Source organism: Saccostrea echinata, unplaced genomic scaffold, assembly GCF_033153115.1.
Source record: "Saccostrea echinata isolate AGI-Se365-2 ecotype Australia unplaced genomic scaffold, CSIRO_AGI_Sech_v1 ptg000009l, whole genome shotgun sequence".
Taxonomy (NCBI): domain Eukaryota; kingdom Metazoa; phylum Mollusca; class Bivalvia; order Ostreida; family Ostreidae; genus Saccostrea; species Saccostrea echinata.
In genome coordinates this window covers 24,573,865-24,594,241 of record NW_026889758.1, presented here as the reverse complement: position 1 = coordinate 24,594,241, position 20,377 = coordinate 24,573,865, and the positions used below count along the sequence as shown (strand labels likewise).

At 33.6% G+C, this 20,377-nt stretch overlaps 1 protein-coding gene across 1 annotated transcript in view; it reads right to left on the bottom strand.

Annotated features, from left to right (window-relative positions):
• The window catches only part of LOC133182573 (uncharacterized), a 57,240-nt gene that overhangs the window by 12,321 nt on the left and 24,542 nt on the right, over positions 1–20,377 (bottom strand). Inside the window, exons 8-13 of the mRNA XM_061317418.1 lie at positions 18,663–18,943; positions 17,396–17,510; positions 14,899–15,031; positions 13,531–13,603; positions 8,979–9,043; positions 7,047–8,078 (exon numbers count right to left, since the gene is read on the bottom strand). Coding sequence (XP_061173402.1) covers positions 7,047–8,078; positions 8,979–9,043; positions 13,531–13,603; positions 14,899–15,031; positions 17,396–17,510; positions 18,663–18,943 — 1,699 coding nt within the window. The remainder of the gene's footprint in view (positions 1–7,046; positions 8,079–8,978; positions 9,044–13,530; positions 13,604–14,898; positions 15,032–17,395; positions 17,511–18,662; positions 18,944–20,377) is intronic.

Below are 20,377 nucleotides of genomic sequence, written 5' to 3'. Positions count from 1 at the left end.
AAAATTTATATAAATTGAAAGAATTTGGATTTGCTCGAAGTGGATTCTCTAGCTCTTATTCCCTCATCAGGAAAACAGGTTTCTCTTTTTTAAAAATACATGAATCCAAAGTATATGTCTTTTATGGAAATTTATCTCTAATATTTGTACTTTTCAAGAAAAAAAAATTTTAAAAAAATAATTTAAACTTGAGCAATTTATTTCAAACATGCATGTCTATAAATAGAAAGTAAGAGAGCATGTAAACTTTATTGTCACAATGTCATGTGAAATCTATATGTTTAGTTAAAACAGATGTCTTAGGAGAATCTTACCTTACTTATAATGATGCAAAACTCCAAAAAGATTTGATTAAAACTTGTATGGAAAAATCCTTAATGAAAAGATCATTGGAGCCTTTAAAGGAGCCAATTAGAGAGAAGGTAGGAAATCACTTAATCTAAATCAATATTACAGGCTGTATAAACACTTCTTCCCTGATATAAACCCACTGCTTCAAACCCTGTCTGAGAGGCCAAGGTATGTGGTCATTACAGAACATTACATGGGGACCAGAAAGACACCGGACAACCGTGGCTGATACAAACTGACCAGTTAGAGGTGATCTGTTCTTATTTAAAAGGTCAACACTTATAGAACACATCCAAAAATAAACATATGAAAAATATGTCAATTTAAAGTGATTGATTATGTTAATTATTATAAAATGGTGACATCTAGAAAATTATATGCCATATCTCTTTCTCTTGATTCTTGAATATCATATGATTGTGTGATGGAACTGCATAAATCTCATAATGGGTATGTTGACTTAATTGGTAAACAGACAAAATCCATCTTAAGATTTATACACACTAACAGACAAGGATACCACCCACTGAATAGACTAAATGTGGACTAAAACATATTAAATTGACAGAGGGACTGTAATCAAGTCTCAAGCTGCATGGACTCCTTCAAAAAATTTATCATTTTATCTTATAGTTATCTGATCATGTTCAAACTGGCTTCATCATATTAAATATACTTTTCAATACTGCCATCATTGCTAGGAGTACATTTTCAATATTTGCTGTTTTTGCAGTTTGAATATTTATTTAACAAACCCATAAAGCATTCAGATAAGATCTCATGCATTTGCCATAACAGGGCAAAACAGCCTCTATCATGAATTAATTCAATCTTGGAATGTGCATACAATTTACATATAATTTATATCCTATCAAGGCAAAGAACATATTAAGTCAAACAAGTTTCCTGACAGTAACATAACTAACAACCAAAACCTTAGGTGGGTAAACAAGGAATGCACAAAATAGCTACAGTGTATATATCTATAGCATATAACAATTTTTTTTAAAATTGTGTGAAACTAAACTCTGCTCATTTTGGGTAAACACAGCACCCTTATTTTTTGCCATATGAAAAAAATCCAAACAAACAGGGGAAGCTCTTGAGACCAGTATAAGTGCTCGCTACTCCACAAAGCAATCTCAGCTATGTTAGTCGAGTAACAGACACTTAACAAAACCAAATAAGGAGTATAAACATCGGAGGGCCACCAAGAACATTCAATCACTTTATCTTATAGGAATTCCTTCTCCAAGTAATGTATCTATGTCTTAGAAAAGAAAATTAACCAACATGTGATGAACTTTTTTGATAAATTACTCAAATGATCACCTGGTTGTTTCAAAATTAAAATGACAGGCAACCCACACCTTGAAAGAAACAATCAACTTTTGAAAATACTTTATCTTCTCAAGCTGAACCTAATCAAAAAGGCAGCACTTAAAATAACAATTCACAGCTTTTTGAGGTTTGACAATCAATTTCTGAAAACATGTGGAATCTGATGTTTTCATTTGTTTGCTTGTTTTTGTTTGTTTGTTTTGTTTTGTTGTTCTTTTTTTTGCTACATTCAAAATATCTTTGTGCACAACAATTAACACTACATGCCCATTGAAAATTGAAAAGTTAATCAATGCCCTAGCTAAAACAACATGTCAACAACCCACATATATAGATGTAATATGACCCATCTATTAGCCTGGAAACTGGGTGGATCAAATCACCTGACATTCCTGCAGGTAAAAATCCAGGTAACACTTTGATATGGTGTCCTGTAATATTGAGAACAGGGGTATTATTTTACATGTCAGAACAGCTGTTCCCACATTCCTTGGATAAGCTGCATTTTAAGGTGCATGTAAATTAATGATAACAACATTTTAAAAGTCTGTGCCTGGAGGAAATGAAGAAACATGCAATGATTACTATCATTCCTAAGATTTAAGATATGTGTTGATTTTACATCTCATACATTTAAAATTATAGGAAGTACTTACATTAATTACATAAAAATGCTTCAAAAACTATATGGTTTGAACAAGATTTTGAGGACCCTTTTGATATACGTGTATGTACATACACGTACCACAGTCCTGAATCATTTGGCAATAAGGAACTGCTTACACTAAAACATTACCCTTCAGTTACATGATAACCTGTGCTTTATGCTTTATAGCTCCAGAAGATTGTAGTCATGTGTATTAACATTGAATTATTTTTCATTCTCACAATTTAGACTAATATCTCAAATATCTATACAGAGTATACCGTAAAATTTTTTGACATGCAATCAACAGCAAAATAGAGACATAAATGCTGTGTATATGTACATGTACATGTAGCCGTGTGCAATACTAAACATCTGACAAGCCTTTCTCTATTAATTCTCAGATAAGCATATACTTGTAAAGAGAATTTTTTTATTTATATGTTATAATATTCATATACAGAATAAACGAGACATACAGAGTTCTCCCACCTGGAATCCGAAGTACATGTATTAAGAAATGCATTTGACACTCCCAAAGTTAACATGATTTTCTAGAACTTGTCATTCATGTGAAATTGCTCAACCATTAAAGACCAATTTCTCTTCCACAATTAACTACATATACATGATCTTTAAACACAGATCAAAAATACTGTCCTTGAAAATACTTGTAAATTTAGATTAAATTCATAGACTATTTGCAATTTAATATAACTAAAAAAATTACAATACTCCAATTTCTTGCATTTTAAGCCAGACTGAGAAATATAAAATCAGCCATACCTTACAACTGATCAAGTTGTTCAATGAAGAGACACTAAACTGTTGACATTATACTTATGTGGCCCCGGTAAGAAGGAGAAAAGATCTCTCTCACCTGTTCTCAAATTGATTAGCTGGTACTCTGACAGGTGAAATTTTCACCAGATTACAAGTACATACGTAACTATACTCGATAAAACACAAGATCCACCATCAATACACCACTAATATCCCTTGAAGGTGACAGAATTCACTTTTCTGCTTGAGTGCGAGGTCTCGCCTATATTGTATAGAAGAGGTTATCCTGTGTAAACCTTGTGCGATCAGGCACTCATAACTAGAATTTTAAAACAGCTTAATTTTTTCTCATAATACAACAATAGCCAAGGGTCTAGTGAATGAATTCAGCTATGTGATAGAGTTTGACAGACAGTCCAGATTTTCCCTACTTTGAATTATCCAATACTGATTGTCAGTGTAGTACTGCTTTCAAAATGAAATAAATCAAGTGTTTTTGAAAAGAGGACAGAACTTGAAAGTTTGAATTGGAGAGCAAATGGGTTATAAACAAATAATATTATATTAATACCTATACTAAGTCATTTTTTTTACCATACCCTGCAAAAACATGACTTCGTTAACGGACTTTAATAACTTGAATATTCCTGTCTTTAGTCACCAAATAAAACTTTTCGTTAACTTACCTTTGAAGGTGTTACTAAATCCCAGAGGAATATACTTAACTTTTTATCTCATGAGAAGATGCATGAAGACTGATTGCTTGTATTAAAAAAATTTTGTAAATACATGTGTCACATATGGCAAGATATTCTTTATCAACTACAGGTTACGTGTGATACCTGAAGTTCTCATTACTAAATATGGAACACACATCAACAAAAATCAATTGCTAGAAAACTTGATCCATGCATCAATATAGCAGTATACAGGAAAGGACTATAGACTGTGTGTCAGATGTCGACCGTGTACTGTACGTAAAATGACAGACTGGATTGTGATGCTTGATAGACAGTAGACTGTATAGCTGATTAAAATTTACCATACCTTCAAGTATACTTAGGGTCGGATCAGAATTATCACAGTAGCAAAAAACTGTCTATTTAAAATTTACTGCCAACATAGGTATTTATTCAAGATCAATAACTGTAAATAACTCCTGTACACTGAAGATTATTTAAGTAAACAATGTATGAAATATGGATTTCTGGTAAGAAGAGATAAAAGATTCCCCTATTACTTACAAGAGGTGGGTGTCACAGTCTTATATTTATATGGGGAGGGAAATAAAACACAGTGCAATTCTACTGGGGAGGAATGTAGTAGATACTGTGCCCAACTATACAGGAGTGGACAAGGATGCTATTAGTTACATACATCATTTAGTATTAAGGTAGGGGAGTACCTCCTAAATAAGATATCGAAACACAATTTCATATATCCTGCAATGGAGGAGTGAGGGACACAGTTTACTATCCATTGGATAGAGGATGGGAACAGTTTTCTATCCTAGCATGAGGTATGGGAACACAATCTCCTATCCAAAATATGAAGGGGGGAGGGGCACAGTCTACTATCCATTAGATAAGGGATAGGAACAGTTTCCATTCCTAGTGTGAGGTATGGGAACACAATCTCCTATCCTACATATGTGGAATAGGACACAGTCTACTATCCATTAGATAAGGAATAGGAACATTTTCCATTCCTTGTGTGAGACAAGGGAACACAATCTCCTATTCTACATGTATGGGACAGGACACAGTGTACTATTCATTAGATAAGGGATAGGAACAGTTTCCATTCCTTGTGTGAGGTATGGGAACACAATCTCCTATCCAAAATATGAGGGAGGGGGGGGGGCACAGTCTACTATCCATTAGATAAGGGATAGGAACAGTTTCCATTCCTAGTGTATGGGAAAACAATCTCCTATCCTACATGTATGGGACAGGACACAGTCTACTATTCATTAGATAAGGGATAGGAACAGTTTCCATTCCTTGTGTGAGGTATGGGAACACAATCTCCTATCCCTCTAATGAGCAACTGAGGACATGGTTTACTTTCCATTAGATAAAGAACTGGCAGAGTTTGTAACCCTAGTGTAATTTTGGTGACAAAATCTCCTACAGGTGAGAGATTAAGGACACTGTCTGCTATCTATAAGGGATGTGAACAGTTTCCAATCCTTTTTGTGAGGTATGGAAACAATATTCAATCCTACTGTTGATGGACTGAGGAGTGACAAGGACACGGTCTACTTTCTTATGGAGAGGAATGGGGGACAACAAAATTGTCTGTCCTACAAGTGAGGGATGAACAACATACATGTAATCTATAATACTATTGGAAGTAGTGATCACCTATCCTTCTGTGATCCATCCTATATTTTACTTTGTGAGAGTGGTACTCTGTGCCCTATCTTACTCTTGAGGAGGCGAGGAGGCACACCTTATTCTACTGGGGTGCTTTGGACAATATACTCTTTCTTTTCTTTGGGAACAATGAAAGACACAATCTCTCCTTCAAGCTTGCAGTAATAATAGGCATCCAAGTTTTGCCATGAAATCATTAAACATTCATATGCATGGTTAGGACAAGTGCAATAAAATAGAAGCATAAAAATCATCTTCAATGAGTATTTATTTGGGGGGGGGGGTTATCTTATTAGACATATAATCATAGTAAATATCATTTTTAAAGTAAAAATTGATGCAAATTTAACAACTCAAAAACAATGCTTCACAGTCATACAGCACACTTGATTCTGACGAGTCAGGAGCGCACAGGTAAATTGGCTATAGCAGGTGACACACTTGATTGTGAGCCTGTATTGAGCTCACATCACGCAAGGTGAGCTGATTGAGCCAGAAAAATTTGATAGGCTAATAGCCATATTTACCTGGCTAAGTTAGGCTGGGCTGAATTTTATCAGAATCAAGTATGCTATTATTTTCCCCATGATTCATTCAGCCTGCATTCAGAAAAGTCACCAATTTATGACAGCAAAACTTGAAAATGTTTTTTTTTTCATATCAAAATTACCATTAAAAAAAAATCAGATGTACAGTAATTATAAACACCATCTTTTTTAATTTTCTATGTACCCCAAGTGCTTACTGAGGAAAATATAGTAAGATAGAGATGTACTACTCTGTGAGGTATGATTGAAACATTGGGTACAAGAATGTGCTGTATACCATACTGTAACTTCATAAGTAACATATCAATATGATCAGCCAAAATGCCTATGGCAAAAAAACACTGTAATGTATATGTTTTAAAGCTTTAAATATAGTGACCTTTCTTTTACCTGTTTTTGCATTTCTTACAATTTGAGGACAATTGCTTTAGAAATTTGTTCCTTTCAAGTAAAATCTGATAGGAAAGTGGCACAATTGTCCCATTTCTTTGTTCACTGTATTATCGCTTTTAGTATCAGTTAAAGCATTTTTAGTGTATTAGGCTGTGTAGTAATACATACAAAGGAACACCAGGGTTGCATTTAATTTTTGGTCATTAGACTCAAATTTTCAGTTAAGAAAGAATTATAAAATTTTATCTTCTGAACTAGTAGTCAAAGGGAAGTTACTCTATATTTAGACATTTCCATTTCCAATTTATTTATTTATTTTATTTATTTATTTATTTTTTTTTTTTTTGTTATTTCAAATTTTCTTTTTTTATTTTAAGTTGAGCATTTTTATTTCCAATTTTTTTTATTTCCTTTTTTATTTGAAGTGGATTATTTATATATTAATCAGAATACTTTCAATATCTTTGAATTTTTTTTCCCCCCATTTCCTTAAAAAAAAAACAACGAATTTCTATACAAAGCTGATTTTTTACTGAGATATAAAACTTTTCCATAAGGTTATTAAATAATAGAGATAACTGATGTATACTCATAAATTAATTTTACCTGGTAGAACTGCCGAGTTGAACCATAGCTTGGAACAATGCTTAGACCAAGACTCTCATTGGGGTGTTTATCAATCTCCACATGTATCTGAACAAATCCATCAAACTTCCCTTCCTCCTCCTCACTCTCGGAGTAGCTGGAAGTTTCAGAATATACCAGTGGGCTTGGACTGTCCCCAAAACTCTTACTGCTGGCTAGTGACATGGCTGGAGATAACTTGACTGCTGTGGGAGCTATCCTCTTTTTTCCTCTGCAAATTTTTAGGATGACTCGCAGAGGCATTTCCCTGAGCACAGTTAAACACTCATCGTGAGTTAAAATATTGAGGTCTGTTCCATTTATCTGCAGAATTTGGTCTCCTTCTTGTATCCCCTTCTTACTGCCTGTTGCTCGGTATGCAGCACCCCCTATTGTCACAGTCTTAACGTACACAGATTTAACTGTCTGGCATGTTGGATCACTATCAATTCCTAAAATCATCCCAAGATTTTCTCCTGGTAGCCTATGCAATACCAGCACTTCTTCTTCACTAGACTCTCCAGACGAGCCATCAATTTTCTGGTATCTCCCATACACACTGTGACCAGACAAACTCTGCTCCGAGTCTGAGTTAGTCTCGTATGAGCTTGATGTGTCAGTGAGAACTGAACCAAGAGCACTCATCAGTGAACCTCCTAGTGCGCTGTCTCGAGATGATTCTGAATTAGTCCAGTTCAGATTAAACAGATTCTCCTTTCCTGGACCAAACGGATACTGATTTAAATTCCTTTTCTTGGGATTCTGTTCTGAGTAAAAATCACCTGTGTTAAAATTGTCCACATAGGGATGATACCCTCTTTTGTGTGGTGATCCAGACAGTGAGGATACAGACTTACTGGGAGGGGAAGAGGCGATGCTTTTCTCTGCAAAAGTTTGAATGTCAAGATCAGAGAAATCGGAGTCTGTTGTACTCCCCTCCATTTTGGATTTTCCTCTGATTTTCACTGGCTCTGAAGGTGACACTGCTTTCGTCGTCCTCTCTAAGTCATCAATCTGAAATTCAGCAAAAAAATTTTCTAGATATAAAGCATATTATTAGATTCTAAAAGTAAAAAAAAAAATTAAACATTTTTGAAAAACAAGGGGAAAATCACACTACATTAATTAAACAAGAGGAAGTTGAATTTTCATCTGGAATGAAAATGACAGAACCTGAGCTATAAACAGTTTATATGTAAATCAATTCCACAGAAACATTAAAGACATGTGCTGCTTGCATCTATTCAAGATCATGATTCAAACTGCACTGAGAGACAGAAGATTTTTAATGATATAAAGCATTATGATTCATTAATTACCATGTACTAAAGAAGACTGAAATTACAACAAAATAGTTCAGCAATTTTAAATTTACCTTTTAAACCCTGTCCAAAAGATTCCTGCATATATAACTATGGATTTAAGAAAACACAGACCAGTCTGCATTTCTACACATTCCTTTGTATGGAGATTAACTGAATTATTAATGAAGGGGAAATTTCTTTATGCCAACGTATAATTAGACAAAGGCTGTCCATCTTTTGCAGGTAAAAATCAATTGATTAACACAAGTGTGCCTGACTACTCGAGTTCTTTTTTTTTTAACTCAATGGAACTAATATCAGTCGTGATTTATTTCAACCAGACTGCAAAATATTCAGGAAAAGTTATTTCCCTTTATGCAGCATTTGGCAAATATAAAATAATTAACTGAGGCCATACACATAACTTGTAACTTTGCAGAATTTCAGTTTTAAAAATGAAAATGTGAATATTTTTAGATCATCATCAAAAAGTCAATGAAATCACGGTTCTACATACCTTATCATCCATCTTTGTAAATTCTACATACCTTATCATCCATCTTTGTAAATTCTACATACCTTATCATCCATCTTTGTAAATTCTACATACCTTATCATCCATCTTTGTAATTGCCGCATTTACTTGACTTTTACTCTGATATTGAGATCCACATTCTGAAAAAAAAATCAATGAACAGAAAATTTAATGCAAAATATATTGCAAAATCTTTAAGACAATTCTTATGAGGGACCAACAGGATTTTACTGGAATACATGTATGTATCAGAAAAGAATTCTAAAGGCAGCTATAATTCAACAGAGTCATCATATATTCAGTGGCAAACACACATTAACTACAGCAATGTATAATATAAAAAAAAAATCCCTGTCAAAATTTAAAAAAAAAATTGTTAATTGACATATTTATGTCGGACTCTATACACTTACAGCTGTTCAAAATTGAGAAGTATAAAAATCAGGTCAATAATTAATACAATTGTACCCTATATGCACTGAAATGATGGTTGAAACACAAAGTAATATGCAAAACATAAAAAAAACATATATTTTCACCATAAAAATAGGTCAAAATCATTAAATATGAAATTAACTTATACATGTATGTGTAAACACATTGTGTAATTTTCTACTTAAAGGTTATATTAGTCTACAAGTAAATGTCAAGGTACATTTAAGAAATAAATTTAATTTTTGAAGATTCATGAGGACATGAACTACAACACTTCATGCCGGCATATTTCATGAAGCACGTTAGCGCTTCATGATAAATATGCTGGCATGAAGCGTTGTAGCATGTACCTCATGAATTTTCAAAAATTAAATTCATTTCTTATATTTACACCACAAATTACACCATTCAACTGGCATTTTTAAAGCAAAACAGTTTGCACTATAGTTTTTACGTCAAATATGGTATAATGATGTAACGATGGAGATATTCATGCTCATCCATGGTAGTTCATGAGAAAATGAACAGTCTTCTAATTTGCAAAGAATCTTAAGGAAAAATATTTGGAAATGTAAATATTAATACATGTACAAGTAAGAAAGAACCCCTGAATCTACCAGTAAACTTTTTACCCATAAGGACCAAGTGAAAAACAAAATGACACTTCATTAATCTGTAGAAATACAAGTGTGTACATTTCTACATAGCTGGACACTTTTCATGTACACAATATCATAAATACTGTCAGACTGACACTCAGAGCTTCATCCATGAATTTTGTGAACTGTATCAAGATCACGGGGAAAAAAAGACACGAGATTCACCCTCTCTTAAAAAATATCCCACACATGTAATTCAGTATGTAAGTCTATTACAACAGGGTCAAATGTCACAGGATCAAATCCTGCCCATATCCCAACAAAGATTTCTAACATCAGCGCAATTCTAAACCCCATTTAAATCACAATAGGCAAATAATTTTTTTACATCCCCTCAGAAATAAATAATATACCAGGAGTTCCTTACCTGTGACATGCTTTCATTGTCTGATGCAAAACATGAAATATTTACAATGGGATAGTTACTGTTCACTGGTTATAACCCTATACACAGATATAAGGAAGATAAAATTCCATGTCAACAGATAACAGAGTCATATTTACTCTGTCAGTAGTTTGTAGATGAAGATATAAATTATACTCCAATCATTGTAATGATCCGATACTTAATCGTCCCAACAAAGAGTCCGCATTCCATAGACCATCAAGGGAAACAATTCAGTATTATGCAACTCTGACATGTACTTATCTCCCTTTTAATTGCAGAATTCCTACAGAATGCCAAGACATTAAATTTTTATGCCTTTTCATTTCTAAACTTTATCATACTCTTTAAAGAGTTGGATTACCGCTGGATATACCTACATATCTGCCAAATGCGTGAACATCATAACTATAGCACTTTTTGCTTTTTAGTATGCATACCAAATTTGTATAGACTAAAAAAAACATTTACTGGGTGATGACCTACTTAAATTCCAACAACTGGAGGCTTATTTTTCAAGTCAAAGACAATATCTGACAGCAATATTATTTAGATTTTGGATTACCAATTTTTATCAACTAAAAATGAAACAGCAGGCTAGTATAGACCAACTATGGCAGGCAAAATGTGTGGTGTACCCTATAGGCAAGGAGAATACAAGGAGAATACAAGAAATCCCTAATAAGCAATGCATTAATAGTTTTCCATGTTACAACATTCTTTGAAAATTACATAATTTTTACCTCATGCAGACTCTCTCTTCACATCATATGGCAGTATTTACTCCAAGTTCTCAAAGTAAAATCATGCTGTAAATTGTAATAATCCTTGAAAAAATTTTAGTCAGGTAGTTCATGGTGGTCACACGCCAACGACACCAAGTTTTTTTTTTGCATTACCTTGTTGAGCGGAGTAGTTTGCTAGTCTGCAATGAATCTTGTGGTTAGACTTTGTCACATATATCACTCTAAGGATCATCCTAGCATAAACTCATTTACCATTCCAATGGTTCAGGTAATCCTCTCCCATACATTGGTCTTTTAAAATAAATCTTTGATGCAATATTACTCAGTAGACAGAGAATCTCAGACTTGTTACTCAATGTGTATTAAGTGTTATAATACATATATGCTCCTCTGAACTTCTGGAATGTAAACACACATGTCCCCGTTACAACTGCTGACAAAACTAATCACACCTGTGAATATTCTATTGTTTTGGGGACAAAAGTCAACTCTGTGTTATTTCCAGTATTCTTCCCTCCTTCTGTTTTGGAGTAAATCAACCGACTGATGACCACAAATGTCACCTTTTTATTTATTTTCCTTGTATGTGGCCTTCCATGAGGGTCATATCATGTTTTCTATTTCTTCAAGGAAGCTAAGTTTTTGATAGTATGCTGTCAAATACTTTGTCAACAACACATCCCCTTTAAATCCCACCATTTACACCTGACGTTGAAGATTTCCAAAATTAATATTCCTAACATGAAAACGTTATAACCATCTCGTAATTTATGCCAGCCTAGAAACCACACAAGACAGATTTCCTCATATAATCCCAGTTAACATTTCTCAATACATTGATAATTGAATTAAAATCACCTTTGACCATTGCTGTCAAATTCTTTTAAAGTATGAAGTGGCATATCATAACATTGCTATTATACAGTTTAATAGCTTCAATCCTGGGAACTAGTACATTCCAAAACACTTCTAATATCAACAAGTCTTGTGTTAAGTGGACTAGCAAGAAATCGGTGACTCAGGACAATAATTGTCAATGCTATTGGGACATGGCTAACAAACACCATTATGGTCGAAGAAACATCTCTAAATATGGGGTCTTTACGATGTGTTTTGAGATTAACATCGATTGTTTTTTAATTGAATGCTCCATTAAGAAGCAGTTGATTTTTACAGGTGAAGGATTTTGTTCAGATCTAGACAATAAAACCTGTCAACACCACCACCAAAAGAAATGATAAATAACAGGTTTTACCATATAATCATGACCAATCAAAATATTTCTAAATAAAATTTGTTTTTCACTTTTTTCACATATTATAGCATATTATTAATGACATTTTGTTTATTGTTAACTCTCTGTATCAAAGACAAGCTACAAAGTCTTTTCTGGCAGTATTTATTAATGGCCATATTCTATGTCAATAAGACACTTGTGTCAACATGGAATAAAAATGTAAACAACAAAACAATATATACTGAGTAAATAAATTACATCCACACATAAAATATTGACTGTGGTCATAATCATGAATTATAAATTGAAAAAGTTTATGTTCTTTCTTTTATTGGTCATAAACAAATGAAACAGTTAGTTTAAGCAATGTCAGGTTATTTCTGGTTATAGGCTCTTATAAGAATTATCTCCCTTAAGCTATGCTGAAATGTTTGTCACAGCTGGTAAAAAAAGAGAAACTGTAGCACTATCTGAATGGAATAACCCCCCCCCCCCCCAAAAAAAAAAAAAAAAATCCTACATACATGAGGAACTAAACTATTGTTTTTTTTTCTTGTGCACAAGATTCAAGAAATATGTCGCATTACATTAAAAAAATTATTTTCAAAAATAACAAAAATTGCAATAATGAATTGCGTGTGCATGTGTGGCTTCCATTTCAAAAGTACCCTGTTAGTACTTCATTGCCCTATTACCTAATGAGAAGTATTGTGTAAGACTAGACATACATTTCAGTAAAACAACAATTATTCACTATAAAGTAAATAATTAACAGCTAGGATATTTTCATTCTCTTTTGGTTTTCAGCTACTTTACAAATACGATAGGAGACATGCATTAATACCCTTAAATGGCAGAAAATTGATCTACATAAACTACATGGGTAAGGCAAATTTCGACAAAACTTTGTTTAATTTGCAAATTGTAAACAGAATGTGGTTAACATTTTCAGAAATATAAATAAATGCATGCAAAGTAAATGTAGTATGGTTTTACTCAGATTTGAGTAAAAACTGAACACAATTTTTCAATAAAAACAAATTAAGTTAACAAACATCCTGTGGATAAAACCTTGTCATGCATTACAGAAAAAGTAAAATTTGACAGAAATGAAACAGGGACCAAACATCCTCAGGTAACACATGATGGAGGAATCATACGGTACCAGCTGAGGAATTCTGGGTAAAATCACATTTGGACTGACTGGCAGTGCTGTGCTCAAGGTCTAGAGAAATTGTCTGAAAGATACATAAAAAAATCAACAGGGATTTCTCAAAAACTTCTTTAAAAGTAAAACATGTATCTAACCTTTAAAAAAATTACCTATCAACATTCTAAAAATATATTTTATTTTTATTACATATTAGATAATTTATTTTGATATCTTGTAACATACCATTCTTTGTTAAAAAAAGAAAAAAAAATGAAAATGTAATATATAGCATACATAAAACAAAAATGCATCAAATAAATAACATAAAAGAAGAAAAAGAATTATCAGACTGAAAATAATATATTTTTGCAGACTGATGCTTTTCAAGTGCTACAGCAGCTAAGCTAACAAACAAAAGATGAAAATAAATGTCAAAGCAAAAGCAAAGTTAGCATCCAAATGCATCAAGCTCATTATCAAAATTAATTTAAGTAAAATCCATATAGCACTTAATCAAGCTTTCACTAAGTTTCCATGTGTTCAATTTGAATATCCATCTTTCATTGCCATTCTCACTAGAAAATGTCATTTCCAGTGTTGATTTAACTGTTTTTTCCAACCACAAAAACAGTGAAAACAATAAAATACACAAATTGTGCTATATAAAGCTGAATCAAGAAGAAACCTTCTCTCTCTAAAGAAATTATGCTATGTGCAAAGATATAATGGATGGTAAAAGTGCGGGTACTTTTGAAAAATTATTAGAAACATCAATGACACAATTAATTAAAATACACTGCCAAAATATACGGTAATGGTAAATATTAAAGCTAAAATTACTGTGCAAATACAATCAACACTCTTTCAAATAATTTTAAAGTAGCTAGTGTATGTACATTATTAAGCATAATGTATATTTCTGGACAGAGTGAATCATGTGTTAGATTATTCACAGTGCATGATCAACTATTTATAGTAAATGTGTATTATATATTGAGAGTACATTTATAATCAAAGAGCATCCCTTACAGATACATATATCTGGGTACCTACATCAAATTTCCTCCTCCTGAAATAGAATGTTCCAAAGTACTGTGTGGACTTTATACATATTCCCATATGGTACATACGGTATAAAAAGGAAAAAGATTCTTACAACAGTATTGATTATCCTACAGTTTTATACGGAAAAATTCTCATGCTACCCATAAAATCCACAGTGGATAAAATACAGAAGTAGATGGAGAGCCATTAAATCTACCGGTAACTTAAAAAAGCATTAAAATAAAAATAAATATTTTCTACAGTATGAGGAAATAAGCTATTTTAAAAGTTATGAGCCATTGTTAGATTGCTGTATTAAATTAGATGATGCCCTACCAAAAAGTTCCCTCCCCTTTTGATCACCAAGACGATTGGACCAGCTTTGAGGCTCCTGAAGGATTGGTAAGCATCAAGGAGAGAGAGGCCTTGAAGGGGTTTTCCATTCACTTCAACTATTTGGTCACTCCTCCTATAATCACATTAATTTAAAGCTTGTCAAATGTATTCTAATTTACAGTCAAGCCCAACTACAACATGTCTTTATCAAAACATACACCTGTCCATAAGATTTTCTTTTCTGTATAAATATGGTATCAATTCTTTATAGTTATACAGTTGAACTTCGGTATCTCAAACACTGATATCTTGAATGCCATGGATAAGTCAAAGCGATTTAGAAGTCACAACCATTTATTCTTTAAATATTTTACCCCTGATATCTCATATTCTCGGAAATCTCTGTTTTTCTCTAATCCCAATCAAGTTTGAGATAATGAGGTTTGACTGTATTTTGTTTACAGTTATCACAAAGATCAAAGAGATGCCACAGACATTATTCTCCAATAAATCACAAAGTTCATCAACAATATCAAAGTTTAAATCAATTTCCTCTAATTTTGACTGTGTTCACTAGGAAAAGGATAGAGGTATGTATCTTTTCATTGTGACACAAATTGGTGGGAAAAATTTTACTTTGGGTTCAGATTACATTGCACTTTTTCTTAAGCTTGAGATACAAATGAACCAGGAGTAGCATTTATTGTGACATCATAAGACAATTCTCATGACGTCCAAATCTACAGTAGTGTGACATAAGTGAGTTCGCAAAATGGCCGCCGTCATTCATGCGTGCGGTGCGCTTGCGGTATGTTGAATCTAATTTTTATCAATAAAATTATATTAAAACTTACCTTTTTGTTTTAATACTTTGTTATATGGCCTCTAGAGCGTAGAACACTTCGAATTCTCCTGGGAATGCTTGCATATAAGCTTTGAATATAGTGCAAAGGGAGGCTACCCCATATTTCATTGACGATTCGCTCCAGATCATTCGCGTTTCTGACCTCATGTGTCCTCCTTTGTACACGGATTTTGAGCACTCTCCAGACATTTTCAATTATATTGAGATCAGGACTTTGTGGGGGCCACGGTAGAGTGTTAACATTGTTGTCCTGTTTCCAACGATTTGAGAAGGCGGAGACATGACAGGGGGCATTGTCTTCTTGGAAAGTCCAACGCCGGTTTGGGAAATGACGAGCGATCACAGGCCAAAGACACTCATCAAGAATTGTAACATATTTCTCGCTTTTCATGTTCCCATCCACAGTTTTTAAGGTGCCGACTCCATAATAACGTATGCAACCCCAAAACATGAGGGAGGCCCGACAGTTCGTTTCCCAATCACCACGCAATCCGACACATTCAGGACGTATTCTTTCCTCACTCTTCCTCCAGACATGAACTTTATCATTTTTTCCAATAATTATCTTAGTCTCATCACTGAATATTATGGATGACCAATAATTGTTTACTGTCCAGTGCAATTTCTGTCTACAAAATCGGGTTCTCTTCTCTCTATTCACGCGTGAAACAGTGGTTTTCTTAGAAACTACACACCTCTTGTAACCTTCCTCCGATAATCATCTGTGAACTGTTCTGAGTGACACATTAGATCCTGTCCTAGCATTGAATCTGGTTGTAATGTCCTTTAAAATCTGACGACGATTGATTTTAATGCTTCGGAAAAGAACCCTGTCATCTCTCTGTGAAGTTTTTCGTTTCACCCCACTTCTCAGTAAATTTTCTATATTACCTCTTTCCCTTACACGCTTGAGAAATTTTTGGATGGTACGACTGTTTATTCCAGTTAAATTCTCAATTTTATAGCTTGAAAGACCTTCATTTGACATCTGTATACTAGTCAGTTCTCGACCATGGGGAGCCATGTTTCCAAGCAGACGATAATTGTTTATCAAAGGGGAATAATCCAATTTTACATCAATGGACTGTTTTAATTAAGTCGTACCGAAACTCATTCAAAATATTTTGTCCTTAAAAGTAGCGGTTACGTTAATTCAGCAACTGATTTACTACCCTTCTGAAATATTTACGTTGACGGCGGCCTTTTTGCGAACTCATTTATGTCACACTACTGTAGCTTCTGCATTTCTCTATATAGAAGTTTAAATATTTGCGGTAGCAGAATAGAAATAATTCCCCCGTCTTCGGGATTGTTGGAGAATATACTCCTCAATCTCAAGATTATGTTGGCAAATAAAAACCTTGTCCTTCAGGCTTGGTTTTTATTTGCCAACAAAATCTCTCCACTATTGGGGTATATTCCCCAACATTCCTCCTAAGCGGGAATTATTTCTCAAATGTAACATACAAATACATGTCAATTTTCAATAGTCATTTATGACATACAACTGGAATTTTTACCTCAGTGAGATGCAGTGACTTTACTGTTAATAGTCTCACCTTAGTCTGCCATCCTTGTCTGCAGGTGAACTGGTATAAATATCCAGTGACTTTACTGTTAATATAGTCTCACCTTAGTCTGCCATCCTTGTCTGCAGGTGAACTGGTATAAATATCCTGTATAAATATCTGGCTCACTCCCTTACAATCTTTTCTAATCAGAGATATTCCAAGTCCTATCCCATTCTCTGAAAATGAGAGAACAAGCATAAGGATGGAAGGACACAATGCTAACTCCATTTTTATCCAGCCATACATTTCCTCCTTTCCTATAATTACATAATTTGGTGTTGTTAATCGCCCCTTTATTTGCAGGTGAAAGTCCACATGAGGCAAATAAGAACTTGAATTGTGTCTTCGAGGGCAAAGACAATTAAAAGAGGGAGGGATGTAATGATTTGGGCCATGGATATCAGCCTGGGCAACTCAGTTATAGTAGAGCACCTGACTAAAGATGCAGGGGTCCTGGGTTCAATTTCCGATCCAGCAATACAATTCCCCTTTTCTGTAACAATTCACTCTTTCAAAAGCAAAAATTTTATTCAATAATAGGAAGACATGCAAAATTGGTCAATACCTGGTATATGTTATGCTGATAAATTTTTGCCTCTTTTATTATTGATTTACAAATTTAAGGAAATTCCACCCTCCTGTGATGTGACATCGGTTTTAGCAAAAACTGTTATTATTTAAATTCATACCCACTAGGAAAATATCTTTCGAAAGAATGTTTTTCAATGGGTGTAATGAAAAATATTGTAAAGTAAATGAGTTAAAAAATTGAATATTTTCCTAATTTAATCAATTATTTAATCCTTAAAAAATGTTGCTAAGGGCAGTAACTCCTGCTGATGTATAATCTTCATTCAGACATTTTCTATATTCTAATGTAAAATGATTTTTCCTGATATTCACAATTCAAAGATATTTATAAAGAAACAATTATTTTGGAACTTTCATCATCAGAATTATGTATTTGAACCAATTTTTACAATTGTTTTTATTATACTGTTTACGAAAAATTTATGATTTTCTTATGCTGACATTTACTTCTTGCGTATGTATTTCTTGCAACTTAAAAAATATGGAAACCTATACATTTTTGGTGATTATTAATTAATTGAAACTATATTCATTGAAAATAAATGCAGTTTTTCTACCCATAAATTCATAAGGGTGTAAATACCTTAACAGCTAATATTCACACAATTACATAATAATAGAACCAAAATGGCACCAGTATTAATTGTTAACAGAAGTAAATAATTGTTCATTGAACAGGCAAAGAGAACTTTTTTTTAAAAATGTTCAAATTCAAATTTATGACCTGGCTCCCTAACCTTTATGAAGTAGAATTTCTTGCAGAGAATCCTCTTCAGTTTGACCAGTAAGTGAATACTCTTGATCATTCACCAACCTAGGCATTCTCTCCTCTATTGAATCACAGAGTCTGTTGTCATAGTTACTGACATCAGAAAAACGTTTCTGTGTTCCCAGAATTTCATCACAAAAAGAAGCAAGATCATCAAAACTTGGGGAGGGGGAGTGCCCGGGGGTGGAAACAGGGCTACCATCTGATGAAAAATCCACAGGTGTGGTTCTGCCAGACTTCAGTGAAGGACTTTAAAAAAAAAGTTATATTACATTTGGACAATTTAAATTCATTTAAAAATTCATTCTGAAGTGATTCTGAGACTGTAAGAGAAAAGTACACATTATACAATCAATTCAATCAATATTTCTTCAATACATAACAATAAGTGTTTGTGAAATACTTATGCCCTCCGTATGGCAGCTCAAGGCCAATGTTTTAGTTTTTCAAAGACAAATTCGAAGGTCAAGATGTCAAAAATGTTGGTACCAAAAAAAAGGTTTTGTCACAGGAAATACAAATGTGAAATTTGAAAGCCCTAACACCAACCATTCAGAAGTTATGGCCAAGGTTAAAGTTTTACAAAAGAAGGTTATACTCCAAGGTCATGAAGTCAAAAATAATGGTACACAAGGAATGGTCTTGTCACAAGCAGTATATGTGAAATATGAAACCTTAGCACCAACCATTCAGAAGTTATGGGCAACGTTAAGGTTTTACAAAAGTAGGTCATACTCAAAGGTCAAGGTCATGAGGTCAAAAATATTAGTACCCAAAGAAAGGTCTTGTTACAAGGAAAAACAGATGTGAAACATGAAACCCCTAGCACAAATCATTTAAAAGTTATGGCTAAAGTTAAAGTTTTACAAAAGTAGGTCATACTCTAAGGTCATGAAGTAAAAAATAAGGAATGGTCTTGTGACAAGCAATACACATGTACGGGTAAGGTAATTGTTTTACAAAAGTAGGTCATCCTCAAAGGTCAAGGTCATGAGTCAAAATATTGGTACTCAGAAAAAGTCTGGTCACAAGGAAATACATATGTGAAATATAAAAGCCCTAACACCAACCATTCAGAAGTTATGGTCAAGGTTAAAGTTTTACAAAAGTAGGTCATATTCCAAGGCCAAGGACATGAGGTCAAATAATATTGGTACTCAGAAAAGGGTCTGGTCACAAGGAATATACATGTGAAATATGAAATCCTAGCACCAACCATTCAGAAGTTATGGTCAAGGTTTAAAGTTTTTCAAAAGTAGGTCATACTCCAAGGCCAAGGTCATGAGGTCAAAAATATCTGTACCCAAAGTAAAGTCTTGTCACAAGGAATACACATGAAAAATATGAAACCCTGGCACCAACCATTCAAAAGTTATCACCACGGTAAAAGTTTTTCAAACGTATGTCAAACTCCAAGGTAAAGGTCATGAGGTTACAAGGAATAGGAATACACATGTGAAATATGAAAGCCCTAGCACCAACTGTTCAAAAGTTATGGCCAAGGTTAAAGTTTGGTAAAATTTCACAAAAGTAATTGAAACACCAAGTTCAAAAGGTCAGATATGTTGGTACCCAAAGAGAGATCTTGTTACAAAAATATGAAACCCTAGCACTAACAGATCAAAAGTTATGGGCATGCAAGGTTAAACTTTTTGCAGACAAACAGAGACAGACAAACAGACA